This window comes from Zootoca vivipara, chromosome Z2, assembly GCF_965207765.1.
Source record: "Zootoca vivipara chromosome Z2, rZooViv2.hap1.1, whole genome shotgun sequence".
NCBI classification, from domain to species: domain Eukaryota; kingdom Metazoa; phylum Chordata; class Lepidosauria; order Squamata; family Lacertidae; genus Zootoca; species Zootoca vivipara.
The window spans coordinates 22,210,715-22,233,939 of NC_142585.1; the positions used below are offsets into that span (position 1 = coordinate 22,210,715).

A 23,225-nucleotide genomic window follows, 5' to 3' on the forward strand; every position below is an offset into this window, starting at 1 on the left:
TAACCTAGGAGGGTGGTCCTTCACAACGAGTAGATGTTGTTTCATATCATTCAAAAATAGATTAAATAGATGTGGGGCAAGAATACATATAAATTTATCCTTTCGGATTTCATATACTTATCCGCTAGAAAGCAAGTGAGAGACAGTGATCATTAGTTGATTTCTGTTTTTTAAAACTGATCTGTTAAAGACCAATAATTCTATTCCTTTTAATCCAATCCAATAGAGAGCGCTGTAAATGTTTAGAACACAGTTTACTTAAAGTGGACAGGAGACCAATAGGGTGATAATTACACGGCTGCTCAGGATCACCCTTTTTAAAATAAATAAATAAATTGGGATAATTACAGAAGTTAACCACAGAAGTTAACCATATAAGAGTTAAAAGGTTAGCAAGTGGTGATGCCCACCCAGCTGCATTTTTTTTTCCAGAATCTCAGCAGAAATCCCATCAGAGCCAGGGGCCTTACCAGGTTTTAGTTCTGCAATAAGTTCCATAATTTTGTCTGAGCTTACTGGGGGCAAGTTTGGTATAGTAGAGAGGACAGGCTCATCAACATTTGGAAGAAAGCAGGGTGAGATTTTGAGCATTTTAAAATAGTAGCCCACCCAGGTTTGGGAGGGAATGGTAGGTACAATTAAAAGATAGTTAGTACTCTGGTAGCCAGAGGTTATTTGCCAGAAGGTTTTATGATCGTTCACTTTTACTGATTTATTAAGTGTGTCCATTTATTATGATGATATGCTTTCTTTTTCTTAGCAATAAGTTCATCATATAACTCCCTACATGTAAAATAGGGTTTTTTTTTGTTTTATCGTCACCCTTTTTGCAAAGGTCTCTGAACGATATTCTGAGCAATCTTTTCTCTGTATAGCATTCCTGGTCAAACCAAGGGGAGGGATTAGAGAGGGTAACAGATGCAGGCTTAGCTATTGTACCACAGTTGTCTATTACTTGGGAGTAAGCTGTTATTGCTACCTTAATAGAATGTGAGTTAGTAAGGGTTGTTCTTAAGTGTAACATTTTGTCTTGAGTCCAGGAATTTGGCGATCACCCCTACAAATTGCGGGGACTATCAGAGGCCTGATCTGAGTTACCAGGCTTCAAGATCTTATTTGCTGGGTCGCATGTAGTCAGAAGTAAGGGGGAGTGGTCACTTTCCGTAAGGACTTCAATAGAAAGCAAGTTAACACCAGAGTGTAGATTTAGAGAACAGATATAATACAGATACAATTAGAATTATTTGTGATAAATCTGCATTGCATTACCCCATCCATGGTGGCCCACAACATCTAACTACCAGCTATTGAAAAGGAATAATAAATCAATCAATCTGGGAAAGTGTGTGTAGATGTATGTTTTTAAAAAAGTAATTTTGAAAAATATTCTGATCTTGTTTATCTGATAGATATGCTTGCAAAGATTACCGGTAGTAGTGGGGAAGAAAGGTCTCATGCACACTCCTTGTATTTGGGAGCAAGCCAATGCAGTGGAGCTTCTGTGAATGAATGTGCAGAGATGTTCAGGATTCAGCTGAGTATTTCCCAAAGAAAAGGCTCTCATGAGGCAGGATCCTGATCCGTTTACATCTACACTCGGGGGCATCCGCTCCTATGAAACTAATGAAGCTTAAGCTTCAGGGCCCCTAATCTTGGAGGGGCCCTAGTACTGACTTTAGCCCATATTGCTTAAAATAGACCCAATTTGAGTCACACAACTCAAGTTGATTAATTCTTTGTTATATATATTTCAATAATCCTGAAGTTTGAGTCAGTAGCTCAGATGTTATAAAGGTGGAGTGTTAAGGTAGCTTGGAAACTAAAAGGCAAAGGAATTTTTTTTTCACACCAGTGACTTTTTATATGTGAGATAATTCAGTACAGCAATTTAAATCAAAATCTGAGATGTAGTAGTTAATTTTTTTTAACCGATCAGTTGTGGAAATACCCTAGTGAGGAAGTGGTTTGTTGCTGGTTGCGAAGGGCCCCCTCAACATTTCAAGCTTCAAGGCCTCAAAAATGTAGGTCCACCACTGGCTACACTCCTGTTCCTGTGATTCAGATTAGAACAGCCTGTAGGAGCTTCGTTATACAGGGCTTAAGTGAACTCACATGGGACTGCAGTCCAATCTCCCCCCCCCCCCAAGAAGTCAAAATAATATTTTTCTTCCTCTCCCCACAACTCTTATAGGGTGATCTGATGGTGGTCTTCTCCTCTTTCTCGTTCACCCCTCTCTTGACTGGTCAGAGAATAGCTGTCACTGTCATTGTACCTGCCCAGTCAGGCAGTCAGGCCTGGAAGACTGCAAGGCCTAGTGCTCCATGAAAGACTCACCTCTGCTCAAGTTGGTGGGAAGCAGTGAAAAGGAGAAAGAGAGGTGGCAGTGGCAGCAGGATCTGCTGCTTGTTGCAGGAGACCCACACATTCAGTAAGGAGGGCAGGAAACTCATCATGGACTGGCAGCTGATGGCCCATGGACTGGCAGTAGTCCAGAGACTATCACTTGGAGTAGCACTGTCCTAGGACAAGTGTGACAATAATACCTTTAGGAACAAATTCCAGAGTGGGAGCTGTGTTAGTCTGTTTTAGAATAAAATAAAGAAAAATGAAAAACAGTGTCTAGTGGCACCTTAAAGACCTACAGACATTGTAGCGTATCTGTGGGCCAGATACCATTTCATCAGGTGCGTTACGTTTTAACCTTTATAGATAGGTTTAATCATCTAGCAGAGTGAGGCCAGAAAATTACACAATACAAGAGAGACTTGGAAAAATCAACAAATACACAACACAAATGAGATCTGGTCAAAGGTGTAAAAGATTGAATCTGTAGGTGTGATCTGCTTCCAGTTGGTGCTGATCCAGGCTGGAGCTGGAGTCATGGTTTCTAACTATGGAATGGAATGGTGATGATGACAATGATGATATGTTAACCCAGTACAGGTTCAGAGAAGACTTATAGTCACTGTTCGTTGCTCTGCTAGGTCATTGTTTGCAGCAGGATCGCCTCCCCCTCCCCCCAGTAGACCCTTCCATGTAGACTTGCAGCAATAGAACTGTGAGCCAAGTAGGTGCTCCTCTGGTCCCTTGGACTTCCTGTCAGGTCTGTTGCTGCATTTGCTCTTGAGACCTGGGGGTGGGTGGGAATCAGGAACTGAAAGAAGGGTTTGATGGATTGTGGGGGGGGGGGACAGGTGAGTTGTCCCTGAGATAGGGTTCTTCAGGTTGTTTTCAGACTACTGTGAGATTCTTCCAGTCCAGATGGAGTAAGGTTTATCTGCAGGACCACAAGCCTTGACCTCCAAAGAGATCTCTCCAGGCTCTGCGTTGGATAGGATCCTAAACCTGCAGGCAAGATGAATATTGTGCATACATAAACACCTAGCCAGGCAATCACTTTTTTGTTATGAACAAGCGGTTCCTACATTTAATTCTTACTTAAAATGGAGAATGCAGTCTTCTGGTTGCACGGGGCTCTTCTTTCACCTGTATGTCAAGGAAAAGAGTTCAGTTCAGTACTAACATGAGGGCTCACTGCTTAGCACAAGGTTCTTGATGGGCACATGGCAACCTTCTGCTTCGGGGTCTCCCATGGCACACCTTTTGGCATTCATTCTAATAAAGTATTGTTGTACATCTCGGAATGCTCACTTGATGATCTTTTTCTTGCAAAGGTGATGGTGAAGTTGTGGAGCAGGTGATTGGGCAGCAAACTAATGACCAAGAAGAGAGCATCCTTGATGGAATTATCAGGGAGCTACAACGAGAGCAAGATCAGAGAAGACTTAATGGAAGTGAAGCTACTCCAAATCTTCTGCAAAACAGATTGCAGCCTGCTAATAGTAAGAGTCATCTCCTGTTATTCTTCTAGACAAGTGTAGAAGGATTCAGTGTTCATTGGTCTTCTTTTGATACAACAAACACGGTGGGGGAAGTTGATTAGCCTTGTGGTTTGTTTTGGTAGCTTTGAGAAGTCCAAGTTTGGATATAGCTTCCCCCCCAAATGTTGGGCTCAGACGGAGTGGTCAGATTGAAGGTGTTCGGCAGATGCACCACAATGCTCCTAGAAGTCAGATGGCCACGGAGAGGGATCTCATGGCATGGAGTAGGAGAGTGGTGGTGAACGAGCTGCATCCTGGGGTTAGCAGGTAAAACAATGTTTAAAATTATTTCAGTTTTTGTCTTTATGCATGTCTGTGCTGTGATCTTCCTGGAATCATTTTAAGGAACTCACCCAGGTTACAGATCAGCAGAGTATGTATATTTGCTTGCTTTTTTGCTGTCATGACCAACTCTCTTCTTTAGCTTTTCTAAACCCAAGCCAAAGTAGGAGGTTCAGTTATAACTATGACGGACATACCAGTGGGTCATCATCTTGGAAACCCTTAGCCAATCATGGCATGGAAGAGAAACAGCCAACCAGGAGTGTGTGAGAAGAAATAATTTGAATGTTTACATGGCAGATAGGGCCTGGCTACAAAAGTAGCTAGGTTTGCTTAGGGGTCTGTCTGGCAGGATAAGCCTGTTTAATTTCCTCTGGTGGAGGAAATAGACTGAGAAAGAGGATAGAGATACTTTAGGAAGAGGGAAAGCAAATAGTAATTGTAGGAGGAGATAATTTAAATAGAAACAGTTCTGTTGTAGAGAATTATAAGTGAAGTTTAAACCTAAAACAGCATTTCAGAGAGAAAATAAGTACTGTGCCTTTAATAGTGAAACCTTCAAGCTTTATCCTTTTTGAATGTATGTTAATAGAAACACAGTTTTCGTCTCCTTCGTGCCTCAGCTTTGATTTCTGCCTAGCTTGGGGAATAGGTTTTCGCTGCACTCCCCAGTATCGAGAGGGCTTGCTGCAGGTTTATATTATACACTACCACATACAGAGAATATCTGAATTCTTGGTTATTTTAGAAAGGGAGTGACCAAGCTTTAATTATTCCATCTTCACTGAGGGAGTATGTTGCAACAGCGACTTCATAGATCAAGGCTGTTTCTTCACCAGTTCATACTTGAAATTGACAGACGTAGGCAGGAGAGAGATGTGGTTTGGTGGGTTAAGCAACACGGCCCCAGGTATAGTGTTTACATAGCTGTGTTGCTTTCTCCAGTGTTCCCTTGCTTTTGCTGGACTTGGAACATGAATATACCAGTTGCGGAAACACAGCACTCTATACACCTTTGTTCCAGTGTCCTTGTAGAATTGCAGGGGGCATGGTTTGATAAATTACCCCTTCCCAGAGACACTGCTGTAAGGATCCCTCTAATCTGGAGATGAAGAACCTCTAGCCCACAGGCCTGATTAGACCTAGTACAAGTCTCAATTTGCTCCACAAAGCCATTTTCCACGACCACACCCACTTGCCCCACACCTGACATCACTTGTGATGCAGCTGCCAGTGAACAGTTTGGAGCCTTAAAGTGCACTACTGCTTGTTCTTTCGCAAGGGAGACTTGCTGTTGCTGCAGATCAGCTGCTTGGCAGTAACAGCAAGCTGGTTGGAATCAGCCAAAAGCCAGGCTTGAACAGTGCCTTATCAGCTGATCAGTGGTGACTTCGGATTGGGTTTTTCCTTGAAGCACAACTTGAGCTCAGTTTGTGCTACAAAGGAAAAAAAATGACTGCTTGGTGTCATGCTGATGGCAGGTGATTGATAGGTGGGCAGTCCTCATCACCTGTCAAAGTGGCCTTCTGGGGTGGGGGAGCTCAGGATCCAGCTCACCATTTGGGAAAGGTTTCCCACCACTGCTCTAATCAAAGACCCTTTGATTTGCTTAAAAAGTCCCTAAAAGCATAATATTTTTCTCTTATCCCATTATATTTGCAGTTTTGAGAAATGGTAGTTTTGCGCATGGAATGTTATACATTTGTACTCAGGAATAAATTCTGCTGTGTTCAGTGTGGCCTGCCATAGGAAATTGCACAGGATTACATTTTTAGCCACCCTGCAATGACGTTGTCTGTTCTTTAAGTGCAAAATAAAGACCACACTTTCCACCAACTATCCTGGCTGAGCAAGCTCTAGCTGGCGCATCAAATTTTCTCATCCAGAACAGTTTCCCCATTCAATTAAGTGGTGGCTGTTGCGTCTTCCTTTTGCACATACAGATCTAATCCCTCTGTTGAAATGAACACATAGCAGGAGTGCATATAGAATTCTAGATTGAAGTACACTAGCTTCAATAGATGGGAAAAAATTCTGAACCCGCCCCCCCCCCCAAAGCTTGGAAGCCAGGGTGATGAAAATCTAAGAACATGTTTAAAGGTTCAAAGATTAACCCAAACTTACCATCTTCTTAAGAGTTCAAGAGGAATGCCGAGCTGCAAAAGGCGAATTAGAAATTCATCTGTATACGCTTGAAAAGAAGAGAAAGCCTTCCCATACGTTACAAAGGGTGAGAAATTTTGCTTGTTTTCAGAAACCCTGTGTATTCCATGCTAAGAGCTAGCTAGCCAAGCAGAGATATAGGATCTTAATGCTTTGGTGGGCAGTGCTATTGGGAGGAAGGGCTGAAATACCACAGGCATCCAGGATTTTTAGGGAGTATCCAACCTTGTGCAAAAGAGCAAAGTTCCACATAAATTGCAGGGGAACGAGGCTGGTGGTGCTTAATGATGAATAAGCTCAGTGTAGCTTTGAACTTGACTTCTGAGGAGAGAGCCAGGGAACAGGAGGGTATCTCAGTTGGGCCTCCTCATCTCTTAGGAAGAATGATGCAAGTGGGTTCAGGTCCTCAGACTACACAGATAAATGGATAAACTCCATGTATATTCATATACATTAATAAATTGAGAGTAAGAGATTGGGGACGCAGGTGGCGCTGTGGTCTAAACCACTGAGCCTAGGGCTTGCCGATCAGAAGGTTGGCAGTTTGAATCCCTGCGACGGGGTGAGCTCCCGTTGCTCAGTCCCAGCTCCTGCCAACCTAGCAGTTTGAAAGCATGTCAAAGTGCAATTAGATAAATAGGTACCACTCTGGCAGGAAAGTAAACGGTGTTTCCGTGCGCTCTGGTTTTGCCAGAAGTGGTTTAGTCATGCTGGCCACATGACCCAGAAAAATTGTCTGTGGACAAACGTCTGCTCCCTTGGCCAGTAAAGCGAGATGAGCGTCGCAACCCCAGAGTCGTTCGTGACTGGACTTAACTGTCAGGGGTCCTTTACCTTTTTAAGAGTAAGGGATTAGGTTGGGAGAGCAAGGAGGCTCAATTATAGTGGTTGCAGGTAGTGGGAGGTAGGGCATGAGACAGGGCAGATACAGAGGGTGTTGAATGCTTAGTTGTTGACTGCTGCATGCTGACTCCTCCTCCAACTGGGGAATCAGTGTCCTGTCAGCCCAGCCCTCAAGCCTGAAGAAACATCAGACCAGTTTTAAATATAATCTCACTCATCCACAGTTTGGGCCACCAGGGGAAGACTTGTGCTCACCCCCCCCCCAAAGAAATCTTTGCCTGTCTAAGTGTTCAGGGCAGCATCAGAACAGATTCCACCCCCCTCCCCCGTACAGTGGTACCTTGGTTCTCGAATTTAATCTGTTCCGGGAGTCCGTTTGACTCCCGAAACGGTTCGAAAACCAAGGCACGGCAAGGAGTTTCCTGCATTCAATCGGAAGCCGCGTTGGACATTCATTTTCCAAAAAACGTTCCAAAAAACGTTCACAAACCGGAACACTCACTTCCAGGTTTGCGGCGTTCAGGAGCCGATTTGTTCGGGAGCCAAGCTGTTAGACTATCAAGGTGCCACTGTATAGTCTATAACAGGGGTGGCCAACTCCCAAGAGACTGCGATCTACTCACAGAATTAAAAACTGCCAGTAATCCACCCCCCTTCTTTTGGGTTCAGGTCAAAGTTGTTGAGCTTTTTTTAGGGGAGCTTCTTTGGGGGGGGCAGTGATCTACCAGTGATCTATCCGTAGATCACGATCTACCTGTTGGACATGCCTGGTCTATAAGAATTCAGTCTCTTCCCCAAAGTTTCTTGCTCCCCACCCCACCCCCACCTCTGTACAGATCTAAAGTGTTTGTAACTTGTGTTGAACACATGAGGCAGGTTAAGGATTCTGCTGGTGTCCTGTTCACTGTGCTACTCACAGCCTCCCTGCCAATGAATAAATATCCCATTACCCCTGGCCTCTGATGGGAGTTGGAGTCTGAGATTTTTTTTGGGGGGGGGCACAGGTTCCCTACTTCTGCTTTCAGCTCAGTTGTTTAATTTGCATTGGTTGTGGGTTTATTATAGCTTATACTGCAGTATGCACCCATAACACTTAGTGGTTTGGGTTTGGGTACAGTGAGGAAAAGAGCTTCATCTACACAATGAACATTTAAGCCTGGAATAATGAAACAATCCATTTTACTGGCTAAAATAGATGTTTCAAATACTGCAAGCAAGGTTTTGAATAAAAATGCTCACCTGTTTTGGACTTAATGCTTAACCGTAGTTCAGCATTACAGGCATGAGCCAGCCCTACATTATTGCATAGATTTGGTTGATCTTGGTGTTTGATGCTGCAAACTTTCCTCTATAATCTCAATTTCTGTCTTCTGTTTTTCCCTGGTATTGTGAAAGTGTGATTATCAACCCGGCAGCGGGCGATCTTTGCGAAGAAACCAGCGCAAGCGTCAGCATGCTTACCAAACACGCTCCACCTTTGATCATCATTCACAAGGTGTAAGAAGAAGCTCACATACTCAGGAAGACTCTGAAAGCTCTTCTGAGGTCAGGTGTCTGGTTATTATATTAAATCGTGTTAGTGGGGGAAAGCATTAAAAATGAAAAGTGGACTTTAAACTTTAGAACAGAAACCATTACCAAATACGATCAAAATGCTGGTGTTAGAGTTTTGTCACAATTAGCAGAAGTAAGATTGGAAATGAGTTCAAGACAAATTCAGTTGGACAATTAGGAGCTGGCACTGATCTGTGAACAGGTTGGTTTTGTCAGTACGAAAACCCCTACCAGCTATATAGATCACCCTCAAATCGTTATGGTAGGGAATTTGTGTAGCATAGTGGCCAAGATGCTATGAAACAGGAACACCCAATTCAAATCTTGCCTTTATCATGAACTTACTGGGTGACTTTATGCAAAGCATGCTTGTCTGAGAATATGGGTGATCGTATGACCTCATAGGGTTGCTTTAAGAATTCCAGCTCTTCTCTTGCATTATCTAACTGTAATCCTTATAACACAGCTATAAAATGCTTACAGATGCTAAGTATAATTATTAATTCAGCTATCTTCCCTTATTGCTATTTGAGTCCAATCTGCAGGTCTGCAAACATTCTGGAGGGAGAAATGCTGGCTGTTTGCCCTTAGCAGGACTGCTGTTATGAGTCTGGCACTCTGCTAGTTCTGCACTTTGATGTTGAAGGAAGATGTTTTCCCTTGCAGTTTTCTGCTCACCCACTGTATGTCAAAAGCAGTAACTAAAACTTTGCTTAACGGTCAGCTTTGAATTTTACAGTTTGTGACAAAAGACGGACACAGGTGCTTTCTTTGCACTCCTTTGAGTCAGTTAGAGAAGTAGCCATCGGTCCATCTAGCTCAGTGTTGCTTACACTGACTGGCAACAGCAGCTCTCCAGGATTTCAGTCAGGAGTCTCTCTCAGCCCTACCTGAAGATGTTGAGGCCTTCTGCATGAAAAACAGATGCTTTACCACTGAGCTGCAGCCCTTCCCCGTTTAGTTATTGACCGTGTCTGTTAGACTTACACTTTACAGGAGAAGGTGTGCAATGTGAGAGGGAACTTGTCTTTCTGCTAGCAAATTGTTGACTGTAGCAAATTGATAGAGCAAATGGACAAAGCTTTCTCTTTTCTTCCCCTCTTAGGAAGATGACACAGGTGGCACAAGTGATGTGTCTGTGGACGACAATGTCGCTGCATGGCAAAGTGAAAGCAGCTCTAGGTAATTTCTCTTACTCTGTTTTAAAGGGGAATATTTCACAATGAATGTGGTGCTTGATACAAGGCCACCTAATGCGAGGATGGCACAATATGCACAGGGCTACATAGGAACATTTTGCTGCTCAACAACCAGAATTTTGTATAAGTAACAGAAATTAGTACAGATTTTTCTCTGCTAAACTGAAAGCAAATAAACTTGTGAGTGCTAACTTCTTCCTTTTAGTTTACCTGCTTCCCCTTGTTGTTAGTCTCATCCTCTGCAGAGTCTGAACCAGATAATCACAGCAGATCAACAGCCAAGCTGTAAAAAATGTAAAGGAAAAAAGTAAATAACTTATAAATTTATATAACATATTTGATGGCCCCAAGAATTAAACACACATGTATCTAGAGTGACATGTCTCTAGAGTAAAGCCTCAATTGCACATTTTAAACCATGTTTTTAATTACAATAGTTTCTCCCAATTCTCCCCACCACCACCACCACCTTGGCTCAAATGAGTCAAGTATGCTCTGTCACATTGTATGAATGTAAAGCATAGTTTGTGTGTTTCATGCAAACTAAGCAGTAAGCCAGAAATAAACCAATAATAAACCTTGGCTTATTTCTGGCTTACAACTTGTAAAGCGCAGCCCAGGTTCAAATAGGACACGGCACAGTATGCTTGTTTGAACCAGGGGGGAGAAGTTACTCAGGTACTTATGTAGGGCCGGGTGATATCTGGTTTTCAACATCATGATATATCACCAGCTAAACATTGTGATTTAGTGATATATCACAGTGTCTGAAACATGGAACTATGCAGGGTGGGTGAAGATCGGGCGAAGGCTCAGTCTTTGGAGATTGCTGCAGGTGGGGGGTGAAGATTGGGCATGCGGCTGGGCAAAAGAGCATGTAGATTGGGTGGGTGGGGAGTGTAAAGATAGGACGTGTGGTCAGTTCAGTCAGACACACACACACACACACACACACAAACTGTGATTTGCCATGTATTGCCACGTCAATTATTTTTAAAGGGTCATTGTATTGCGGTCTAGAAACCGGTATTGGACAATATTATCAATATATCTCCTAGCCCTATGCCCATGTAGCAGTGGAGAGGCATGTCCACAATTAAACCATTGTATTAGACAAGGGACATGGGTGGCACCGTGGTCCAAACCACTGAGCCTCTTGGGCTTGCCGATCAGAAGGTTGGTGGTTTGAATCCTCATGACGGGGTGAGCTCCCGTTGCTCGGTCGCAGCTCCTGCCAACCTAGCAATTCGAAAGTACTCCCAAAAGTACAAGTAGATAAATAGGTACCGCTCCAGCGGGAAATGGTGTTTCCGTGCGCTGCTCTGGTTTCAGTGTTCCGTTGCACCAGAGGTGGCTTAGTCATGCTGACCACATGACCTGGAAAAATTTGTCTGTGGAGCAGACAAATGCCAGCTCCTTTAGCTTGTAAAGTGAGATGAGTGTCGCAACCCCAGAGTTGTTCGTGACTGGACTTAACTGTCAGGGGTCCTTTACCTTTACCTTATTAGACAAGCTGGTTTGCTGTAACATGCCTAAACAATCATAGCATAAATGATAGCATAGCAGTTACAGTTTTAATATACACGCATGGAAAATTATATCCTGCCTACATGTAGCAGCAGGGAGGGTCTCTGTTGATTGGCAGGCTCACTAAGAGTCTTTTGCCATGGCTGGATCATTTCCTGGTAAGGTTTGGGCTGAATGTAGCTTTCCCACTCTGCAAAGGTTGAAGGACTCATTGAGTTGATCTGCCTTTGGATACTGATGGAATCTGATGCATTCCTAAATGCTTTTGGAGGATTTTCTGGCAAATATGGCTGGCACTCCTGTTGAGGCTCTTGTTTCACTGTGGAACAGTAAGATGCGTAGAGCAATTGATACAATTGCTCCTGAGGGTCTTCGCTGTCAAGCACATAGATCACCGTGGTATTCCAGTGATTTGTGTGGGGTGAAACAGGAGGGGTAGAGGCTAGAGTACAGTTGATGTATGAGTTGGTGCGAACCTGACTAAACATGAGTGAGGAAGCACCATTATGCCTACCAAGTATCAGTGGTGGGAGCAAACAAAGCTTACTCCTTTGCCACCATTGCGCCTTCAATTCGCTGTCTGGCAGAACTTTTCGGAATAGTGAATGGGATTTTATGATCTGGCCAATAAAGGATGCTCTGACACCTTCAGAGGTGTGCTGTAACAACTTTGCAAAGATACTTTGGAGACAAAATTGCTCAGGTTCAGACAGACTTGGATGCCAAGTACAATGGAAGTTTATAGAGCAACATCTGTTCCATCTATACTGGATTGGTTTAGATTACTGCATCCTGAGGATATGGACAAACTGCTTAAAGAGCTGCCACCATCCACTTGCCTCCTTTACACTTTCTCATATTGGCTTCTTAAAACTAGCCATAGGAGATTGACTGGGTGGATCCCTGTAGTGATTAATGCTTCATTGGAGAGTAGGGAGGTGCCACCTGCCTTGAAGGAGGCAGTGGTGCATCCCTTCCTTACGAAAACCTCCCTGCTGCTATCCTATGCAAGCTCCTACTTGGATAGGGCAGCAGCAGAGGTAGTTAGATAAATGTAGTCTTGGAAACATGTACCAGTGTCACTGTTTGGATGAGGTGCAGCAAATAAAATGCTAGTTCTGCTCAAGTTCCTTTTCCTGTTTCAAGTGCTCCCAGTCGAAATCTCATTGCCTTGGTTCAAGAAAGGGTAAAACCTTTTAGAAAAACACATTCATGGAGGTAAGTGCAATAGAATTAGTAAAACATTATAGAGATTAACAAGTAGGGTAGCGGGTTGGGCTTTTTCCATCTTGTCTCATATTATCAAGCCTGCCATTTAAAATGTCCACATTCAGAGACCGGTTTATTCCATGAGTTGATGCAGAATTTTGCACAGACCCTTCTGGATTAAGAATACTGCCTTTTCAAAACCTTAATAAGATGACGATTACAGGTCTAACTAATGCCTTTCTTAAAGCAACCATGCAGGTCCAGGGGAAGCTGGACTGAATCATTGGCATTTCACAGTTCTCCTTTAACACCTATACATGGGTATTGGGGCATGAAAACTTTAAAACATGTAGAAAAATACCATCAATTTGCCAGTAGGGGGAGCAAGAGTATAGAATATGCAATACTGTACCTATAAAAATAATAAACTACTGTACTAAGAAAAGAGGAGCTGTATCAACTTTTGGATGATATCTGTCCTAGTAGGTTTCAAATATTTTATTCTGTGAACAGCTTTGGTATCTTATGATGAAGGGCCATATCTTTTGCTCAGCAGCAATTTGGGTCTGAATTAGGTATTCACTAACATGCTCTGAAAATAACATGGTTTACAGGGAGTCACTAATTCAGAAGTGGTGACATCTTGTATTTATAAGGCACTTATTTTGGAATGCACTGGTAACATGTTATGTTTGAAGGGAGTGTCGGGGGCTGACATGGGACTGGAGTTACAGGATGAAGCATAGAATGCTAAATGGGTTAGATCACCTTTTAAAACCATGTCTGCATAATTCAAGAATCCACCTTCAGAACAATACATAGATGGCATTGGATCCCAGTTAAGTTGAATAGAATCAGTCCAAGTATCTCTCCAGAATGTTGGATGGGTTGTGGTGAGAGTGTTGTTTTGTGGATGTTTTGTGTTGTTTTTGGATCACTGTATTCAATAAAATATCTATTTATTATGAATATTATGAAACAACAGAAAACGCCTGACCCTGCTTTAGCCCTTTTTAATGATTCCACTTTCAAAAGGTCCTCATTTATTACATCCAATATTAGTAGCTCTATGACTGGCAGTGGCCAACTTAGAAATAGAGAGGCACTGGAAATCAGGAGGATTCGCCATGAAGGGTGGCTTGATAGAATATGGGATGTAGCACTTTCAGAATATCTAGTATACCACAACTGGGTGATTAGGGTCCTTTCAAAGTGGGGGGGGGGGATTTGAAATAGTTTGGTGGCCATTTATAGCATATATTCACACCAATGAACACTCGTTATATAACCCCCATCGGGTCATGTAACATTGTGGAATACTTACATTTAATAAATTTAACAAATAAATAACATTCTATACTATAAATAACATAATTTAACAAATAAAGCAACTAAATAACATTCACCACACTGTCTCAGAATAAATGTACTTACTATTAATCAACGGCACTGTTGTAATCTCCTCCCTTTTATGCTGTAATGGTAAATCTTATCTTCATTTCCAAACTGACAAACCTCTCCATTATATACTCAACATAGCTGTAAACATTATCTGTAAACATTGTGCCTTGTCAATATTATTGTTGTTGTTTTGGTTGTAGTATGAAAATACAGTAAAAAGTAAAGTGGGGGAGACCTCCCTGGACCTAGAAATGTTAAACAATTATCACCCAGTGACAAATATCCCCTTACTTGGCAAGGTGCTTCAGAAGGTGGTTGCAGTCCAGCTTTAGGCATGCTTGAAGGAAGCTGATTACTTGGATGCATTCAGACATGGTCATGGTATGGACTCGGCCATCCTTTTTGATAACATTTATATGGAGAGAGATGTGGGGAGTGCAATCCTGCTCGTTCTCTTTGCACTCTCAGCAGCATTTGATAATGTTGTTTTCCAGAATGGACTGAAGCACATTCAGTTAATAAGATGACTCCTCCTACTCGACTGGATAGGCAAGGACCTTCAAGTCTTCTGCCTCCTCTTCCTGGGGGGAGGATCCATCCTGCTCCCCAGATCTTCCCAGGTTGGGTTGGCTGAGTCCTCTGTTCTAGACAGAACTATATTACCTTTTGTTCACTCTGCAAAGTGGTTTCCCTAACTTCTCTCTTCTCTGGTTTGTCTACCTTGTTGATCTGAACAACAACAACAACAACAACAACAACAACTTTTAAAATAGTTTAAAGGAGGGGAATCTATTTAACTTTGTTTTCCCTTATGTTTTTTAATCTACAGTTTTCATTTATGGCAGCCCATTTACTTCCTCTCTGCCGCTAACACAAAGAGGACCCTACTACAGTATGTGCCAACTGGCACTCACTCTGTGGCTTTTGAATAGCTTATCACCTTTGAACCCCACTCTCCATACTATGCATGCTGTCACCTTGACTGATATAAATTGTTGCCCACAAACACCTACAGCAAAAAACTTCTGTCCCTTGGTCACCATAACAACAGAGCAAAAAACAAAAAGGAGGTGGCAATAACCAACAGATGGTGTTTATCTACCCTTTCTATCTTGATGAAGCTCAAAGGCCTCATGGACAGTAGCGCTGCTAGGTAGAGATTTGGAGGTGGATTTGCTGTCCTCCCCATTTCTCTTCTCAATGCTACGTGGCACAGATAGAGTTGAGGGTCTTCCATGGTTTGGGAAGAAGGAAGAGTGGCAGCACTCATTAAACACTACTTTTTCTCTCATTGAGAAATTGAATAGGCCTTTAATATCAGTAGATCTGCCAGGCAGACATGTGCAAATGTATTCATGATACTTAGTTCCTGATAAAACCACTTTTGATATTAGTCATGAATGAAGGATTTTATGTTTGCTTTCGTATGGAGTTCACCATTTACAAATGATTTCATATACTCTAGAGCAGGGGTGTCAAACTCAAATTCATCGGAGGCCGCATCAGCAGTTTGGTCACCCTCAAAGGGCCGGTTGTATCTGTAGGACTATGTGTCCACTCTTTATTATCATAAATTATTGTCACTGCAATCAATTATTACTGTTTTTTGTAATAATGTAAGTAATAACTAGCTCTGAAAGCAGAAACATAGTCAGAATAATGGCAAGTAGATATTCAAATGTACAATTATTGTACAATTTATTGAAAAATGATTTTTGGTAACTGCACTGGGTGGTGGAGGCTCGCTAGGGTTTCATGCAGGACCTTTGCAGAGCTACTAGTACCTGGAGATGCTGGGGTCCTTCTGCATGCAGGACAGATGTTCTGCCAGTGAGCCACCACCCTTCACCAAAGGGACTGGCTGAGGTTGACTCACTGGAGCTGCTCTCCTGGTTCCAGGGTTTAAGGGCCAGAAGTATAAAGCAGCATCCTATGTTTCTGAGGAGAGGGAGAGGGAGAGGGAGGGGAGGGGCGGGAGGAAGGGAGGAAGGAAAGAGGGGAGAGAAAGAAGAGTAGGAAATAAGGAAGAGAATAAAGAAGGAAAGAAAAAGAAAGAGGGAGAGAAGACGGAAAGGGAGAAAGAAGGAAGGAAGTAGAGGGAAAGAAAGAATAAGAATGAGGGAGAGGAAGAAAGTTGGGAAGGACGGAAGGAAGTAAGGAAGAAAGAAAGAAAGAAAAGAGGGAGCAGGAGGGAGAGAGGAAGGAAAGATGTGAGAGAAAGAAGAGTAGGAAAGAAGGAATAAAGAAGGAAAGAAAAAGAAAGAGGGAGAGAAGACAGAGATAAAGAAGGAAGGAAGGAGAGGGAAAGAAAGAATAAGAACGAGAGAGAGGAAGAAAGAAAGGGAAGGGGGGGGTCGCCGCCTTGATTCAGCGCCAGAAAAGTGTGTGAAGGGACCCAGGGGCAAAAAGCATTTCCTGTGCAGCGTGAGGCAGTGGGTGTCCGTTTTAGGAGAAGTGCGTAAAGCCTCAGAGTTGCACGTTCGTGAGGCTGAGCCGCGGCAGGAGGAGGAGGAGGTGAGGCAAGAGGAGGAGGCTTGCTGGGTCGGTGCCCGGCAGCACCGTGCGGAGAGTCCCGAGCCTCTGGGACGCAGCAGTGCTCTGTAGCACTTTGAATCCTCCTCCTCCTCCACGCGGCGCTGCTGGGTGCTTTGTTTGTGCTTCAGCAGCAGCAGCAGCAGCAGCCGTTTCCAGGCGCCGAGCCGTGGCAGGAGGAGGATTCAAAGTGCTACAGAGCACTGCTGCGTCCCAGAGGCTCGGGACTCTCCGTGCGGCGCTGCTCCGGCCGCCTTTCTACCCCCCCCCGACCCCAGCTCTTTGTCGGCGCTTTGTCGGCGCGGCACTTCAGCAGCAAGGTCCCGCTGCTGGGTCCCGCTGGCTGGGGCGCTCGGCGGGCCACATGACGAGGTCTGGCGGGCCGGATTTGGCCCCCGGGCCTTGTGTTTGACACCCGTGCTCTAGAGCTACATCAGTTTCTTCCTTTTATATTTTGGTGGTTATAAAAATAGGTATATATTAATTTGAAAGGTATTTGTGAAATATAGTATTAGTTTATATATATTCTAAACCCTAACTTGGCTGTTGTTGGGTTTTTATTTCCTTTTGTTTTTCATCCAGTATACAGTCATACCTCTGTTTAAGTACGCTTCGGTTTGAGTATTTTCAGTTTAAGTACTCCACGGACCTGTTTGGAATGGATTAATCCACTTTCCATTACTTTCAATGGGAAAGTTCACTTCAGGTTAAGTACGCTTCAGGTTAAGTACGGACTTCCAGAACCAATTACACTCATACCTCGGGTTAAGTATGCTTCAGGTTGAGTACTCCGTGGACCCGTCTGGAATAGATTAATCCACTTTCCATTACTCTCAATGGGAAAGTTCACTTCAGGTTAAGTACGCTTCAGTTTAAGTACTCCATGGACTGTCTGGAACGGATTAATCCACTTTCCATTACTTTCAATGGGCAAGTTCACTTCAGGTTAAGTACAGACTTCCGGAACCAATTGAGTTTGTAAACTGAGGTACCACTGTAATCAGTAATTCCACCTCCCCACCCCCAACCAACAAGCTCTGATCTTCCCTTTGTGGCCCTAAAAATATGTCCCACCAGGAACAAAATGGGTTTTCTAAGAATTTTGTTGTGTGAATCTTTCAGTGATTCATCCAGTGAATATTCTGACTGGACTGCAGATGCCGGAATAAACCTTCAGCCTCCGAAAAGACAAACGAGACAGGCAACTCGCAAAATGTGTAGCAGTTCTGAAGATGAAAATATGAAAAATATGAAGGGACAGGAAGAAAAACGCAAAAAACCCAAACAGACAAGGAAAAAGGTCTATAGGCTTTACTAAATAAAATTTCACTCCCCCTCCCCTTTTGGGAAAGGTAAATCAGTTACTTGTGTTTAAACTCTGTAATGTTTTTGTTTTAAGAAACCTAGTGGGCGGCTTTCGATGGATGGTGAACCCACTGAAGAATGGTTTGCTCCACATTGGATACTGGATACCATACCGCGGCGTTCCCCCTTCGTTCCACAAATGGGGGATGAGGTAGCTATTTGTTCATTTAACTGGAGTAGGGCATGTCATTTTAGGGGTTGAAACCTAATTTTTGAAAATATCTTCAGTGAGGTGTCTTAAATACAGTGGTACCTCGGTTTTCGAACGCCTCCGTAGTCGAACGTTTCGGAACTCGAATGCCGAAAACCCAGAAGTAAATGCCTTGGTTTTCCAGCGTGCCTCGGAAGTTGAACAGGAAACGCAGTTTCTGTTTTGAGTTTTCCATATTGAGGCTTCCACTTTGATGACGATGATAATGATAATAATAATAATAATAATAATAAATTATTATTTATACCCTGCCCATCTGGCTGGGTTTGTGGCTTCGGCTTTCAGCTTTCCGTTTTCAGTTTTCAAACATTTCAGAACTAGTATGCACTTCCGGAACGGATTATGTTCAAAAACCAAGGTACCACTGTATATAATTTGGGGTGTGAGGAATTAAAATCTGCTAATATTTTTTTTGTGATTGGACAACATTTAGCTGGGCGAATCTCCATTTGATTCAGTAGCACAGAAACTGCTTTTAGAAAAAAAAACTTAATTTTAATTCTGCCTTCTGAAAATGTCAGATAATGCTATAAATTTTTTAGTTTTTCTGCATAAAGCATATCCTACTAAGCGTACAACATAAAGCAATGTTAGAAAAGAATGACATCAGTTTATAAGAAACTTAAACAAGTTTCATGAGGTCTTGCTTTGCTTTGTTCTTGGACATGAGCTGCCAACTTGCTACTTGGCCTCTGATGTAGCCCTCACATCTCTCATGTATATAAACCCTGCCTGCTGCCTCTGTGACTTGTTGCACACACCTCTCCATAGACTGAGCATGACAGGGCCACAGTGGAACTTGCATGAGTTCGGCAATGAACTTCTTTATTTCAGCTGTAGTAAGTTGACGTGCAAAAGGAGCTTCATGAACCTCGTCAGACCAATCGATCAGCTCCCAACAAGGACAAAGCACTGGGGCTGACGGAAGGTGTCTTCCTCATACTTCTCTGCTTAGATTCAGCCAGCCACCTTGTCTTGTCTCATCTCCTTGCCACTTCACTTTTTAACTTTTCTGTTACGCTCAGGCCTATATAAGATAACAGCAAGTACTTGGCTATTGTTTTATGCAATTTATTTCATTTTATTATATATCTTTTAAAATAATTATATTAGTTTCCCTGCTGACAAATTCACTTTCAATATAATAATTTCTTACATTTTGACTTCCCATCAGTCTGTCCATACAGTACAGTACCTGCTGTATGCCTTTAGCTGCTGCTATTTATTTTCTATTGTATTATAACTTATATTGCAGTCATTTATTTATTCTCCTTCCCTTGCCTATTATTCAAATCCTGCTTGTGATTTCAGTTGGCTATGGTTTATTCTCAGATAGCCTGAAAAGAACCTCCACAGTTTGACAAAAGTTCTCATCTTTTTGATCTCTTATATTTGCTGTCAACTTCACCATCTCTACATAGCCCCTTACTTTAAAGCCCAGTCTTCTTTCATTGGGACTTCTTCTTTCCATTTCTGCACATACAAGATTTTGGCTGCGGTAGGAGCATACATAAACAACATACGGTAACTATTTCCTTTGGAACCTCTGCCCCTATAATCCCCAGAAGAAATGCTTCAGACCTCTTGGGAATAATTATTTTAAAAAATCTTTAAAAATTCATTTTAATACAGTTTTATACACATTGTTTTAATAAGACAAGTTTAAAATTACTGGAATTTCCACATCAGGTTGGCAAAGTCTGCTCTGTCAGGTAGCACAGAAGATTGTTTTTGCAATCCCCGAAGAGTCAGAAGTCCTGTTTCTTGAAATACGTACATTGAACCTTAATACATTGATCTTTCTGCATCTTTGAGGGCTCTTCTGTTCCATTGTGTCTCCCGGCATGTACAAATGATGCATGTTTGGGATCAACCAAGCAGATCATTATTTATTTACTTTGGGATATTTATTTCCAAATTAAGGATAAGTTCTGAAAGCTGAGGCTTGGTGTATGTGAATCAGAGTGTCATTTAATTTTCTTCCTTTCAGGTAATCTATTTTAGGCAAGGGCATGAAGCTTATGTGCGTGCAGTTCGAAAGGCAAAGATCTACAGTGTAAACATGCAGAAACAACCATGGAATAAAATGGAACTCAGGGTAAGGGGAGCTTCAGAGTTATATTGTTGTCTTTTATCACTGGGTTGAATAAACCCAGTGAACCCCAGTGAACCTGCCTAATACCAAATTAGAGCATTGACTAATTAAAATTAGAGCATTGATTTGCCTTACACAAATCAACAGTAGCTCTCCAAGGTTTGGGGAAGGAATCAACCTTACCTGGAGATGCCAGAGATTGAACCTGGGATCTCCCATGTGCACATCATATACTCTACCTGTCTGAGTCACAGACTCTGCCAACAACAGAGACTTGAGGAGACTTGATGCAAAATAATCCTGTGCAGAAGCATCTATCTGATTAAATCACCTGGTGTAGATTACGCTGTGTCACAAGCAGAGAGCAGATATCCAGGAGTTTGGGGCTTGGCTTGGAGTTCACATTCAACTTCACATTGTGTAGAGGGCATTATCAGAAACCGCACACCTGCATTTGTGAACTTGAATTTCTCCCCGCCGTCATATTCTTGAGCTTCTCCCCTCCATCCCACCAACACACATGCAAAGTAGTAACAGGGAGTATGGATGTGTGGAGGCGATAGGTTATAAACATATAGTGGTACCTCGATGTTTCGAGTTACGAACGGAGCTTTGTCTGCCATTTTGGATGCCGTGCGAATAGGATTTTTTCCACTTACGATTCCCCCCCATAGGCTTCTACTTAGGATTTTTTCGACTTACGAAGGTCCGTTCAGAACAGATTAAATTCGTAAGTCGAGGTACCACTGTACATGTGAGAATGTGGACATGAATGTATGGGTTAATGCAGAATAAAAAACGGGTCAATATAAAATGAAAAGTGGCGACATTGGGGGGGGGCTTGTTTTTTGTGCTCAATTTGGGAATTCACACTTGTTTAAAACAACCCCCTTTTGTCTATGTGCTTCAAATAAAATGTACACGCACAACTAAGCTTTGACCTCTAGTGCTGTTTTGACAAACAGGAACAAGAATTCGTGAAGATTGTGGGAATTAAGTATGAAGTTGGACCACCTACACTTTGCTGCTTGAAGCTTGCCTTTCTTTATCCAACCTCAGGCAAAATGACTGGTGAATCATTTTCCATTAAGTAAGTGGCTGGTTAAATGGGCGCTTGTCCATCACCAACTCACATTCCCCACCCCACCCCCCCAAAAGCTTGTCTCCCTAATAATGTTTAGGAAAAGAAGCATGCTCATCACTTTGAGCATTTTCCTGTGCCATCAAGATGTGGACAATGTATTTGATCACATGGCAGGGAAGCACAGAACATGATTTAAATCAGGGGTCCCCAGACTTACCGGCGTTTGGGCCGGTTCCCACCGCGCCGATCGCGCGGTGGGCCGGAGGGCGGGGGAGCGCGCGCCTGTGCGGGCCGGCGGGCGGGGGAGTGCGCACGGGCGCTTACTGGCGTGGCGGCGCGCTTCCAGGGTGGGAAAAGCGCCGAAAATCCGTTGTGCGCATGCGCGTGGGCCTCCCCCGACCCGGAAGTGCACCAGAAATGACTTCTTCCGGGTCGGGAGAGGCCCATACGCATGCGCACAAAGGATTTTCGGCGCTTTTTTCCCAACCCGGAAGAGCGCTGCCGCGCTGCGCGCCATAAGAGCGGGCGGCGGGTGGCGGGGATCGTCGCGGGCCGGATTGGCAGGCTAATTGGGCCGCATCTGGCCCCCGGGGCCGTAGTCTGGGGACCCTGATTTAAATGTTATCAAAAAGGTGGAAAATGTGCACCATCACCCTGCGATATTTAGCCTGGCTTCTTTGATTGATGGATGGATGGATTATTTAATTTCTGTACTGCTTAATATATTAAAAATATCTCTAAGCTATGTACAAAAAACTGAAGCAGCAACAGACAACTTAAACAAAATGCTGCCAAAATACTGTTTCATATAAAAATGTTACATTAATACAAAGTTGCTAGTACACATATGAATCAGTATCATAATTACCTTCAAGCTGTGTTTGTGGTTGTACTACCTCCTTCTGAAGAGCTATTCCACTTCTGTTTCACAGGTACCATGATATGCCAGATGTTATTGATTTCCTTGTGCTGCATCAGTTTTACAATGAAGCCAAAGAAAGGAACTGGCAGATTGGTGAGTGCTAGCTCCATTTTAACATATGAAATGTTTTCTGATTTTAGTTTTTGTTTGTTATTTGATGTAATCTTTTACATTTTGTAAATCACTATATTTTAATTGCAGTGTATATATTTTAATGAGAAAAATTGAAAAAAGAAACAACACTCTTAAAAATGCACACCACTATAAGCATTTTTGTGCTTTTCTGCATATGTCACTTGGCTCATTCCAACTTTTTTCTGTTGCAGGAGATAGATTCCGCAGCATAATAGATGATGCATGGTGGTTTGGAACGGTAGAGAGTCAACAACCATTCCAGTCCGATTATCCTGATAGTTCCTTCCAGTGCTACAGTGTTCAGTAAGAATGACTATTTGGGCTGTACAGTTCCCTTTGGGCTGTGTGTACTTTGATGCATTTTTTAAAAGTCTGCTGCAAGAAAAGCTGAGTTCTGTAACCTGTATTTCTAAGTGAATTAAGCAAACATGCTCATTGATTGATATCATGATGTACATACAGTATCTGTACCTGTCTCTTGAACCATAAGGATCCACAAGGCAGCTAGCAACATAAAATCATAATACACACTTAACAGCAACAAAACAAGACAAAACATTATATCTCAACAGCAAAGAGCCAGCAGCATTATACCGCTTAGCAACTACTTAGCAGTCAGCTACAGTGCTTACAAAAAAGCAATAGGTTGTGTCCAGTTTACACAGGGTGGGGCACCTAGTTTTTCCTCATCTCTTCTACCTCCTACAGCCTTCCATATCACCAAAAACCTGCTCTTAAGGGTTGGGAGACCTCCTGGGGAAGTGTGGGATATGGCACAGGAGGTATTGAGATGGGTTGACAAAAATTGGGTTCCATTAACT

At 42.8% G+C, this 23,225-nt stretch overlaps 1 protein-coding gene across 1 annotated transcript in view; it reads left to right on the forward strand.

Annotated features, from left to right (window-relative positions):
* Positions 1 to 23,225, forward strand: part of BRWD3 (bromodomain and WD repeat domain containing 3) — a 74,423-nt gene that overhangs the window by 35,102 nt on the left and 16,096 nt on the right. Inside the window, exons 18-28 of the mRNA XM_035132474.3 lie at positions 3,676 to 3,843; positions 3,966 to 4,149; positions 6,301 to 6,394; positions 8,566 to 8,715; positions 9,830 to 9,906; positions 17,715 to 17,892; positions 17,992 to 18,108; positions 20,159 to 20,266; positions 21,229 to 21,353; positions 22,280 to 22,362; positions 22,596 to 22,707. Coding sequence (XP_034988365.1) covers positions 3,676 to 3,843; positions 3,966 to 4,149; positions 6,301 to 6,394; positions 8,566 to 8,715; positions 9,830 to 9,906; positions 17,715 to 17,892; positions 17,992 to 18,108; positions 20,159 to 20,266; positions 21,229 to 21,353; positions 22,280 to 22,362; positions 22,596 to 22,707 — 1,396 coding nt within the window. The remainder of the gene's footprint in view (positions 1 to 3,675; positions 3,844 to 3,965; positions 4,150 to 6,300; positions 6,395 to 8,565; positions 8,716 to 9,829; positions 9,907 to 17,714; positions 17,893 to 17,991; positions 18,109 to 20,158; positions 20,267 to 21,228; positions 21,354 to 22,279; positions 22,363 to 22,595; positions 22,708 to 23,225) is intronic.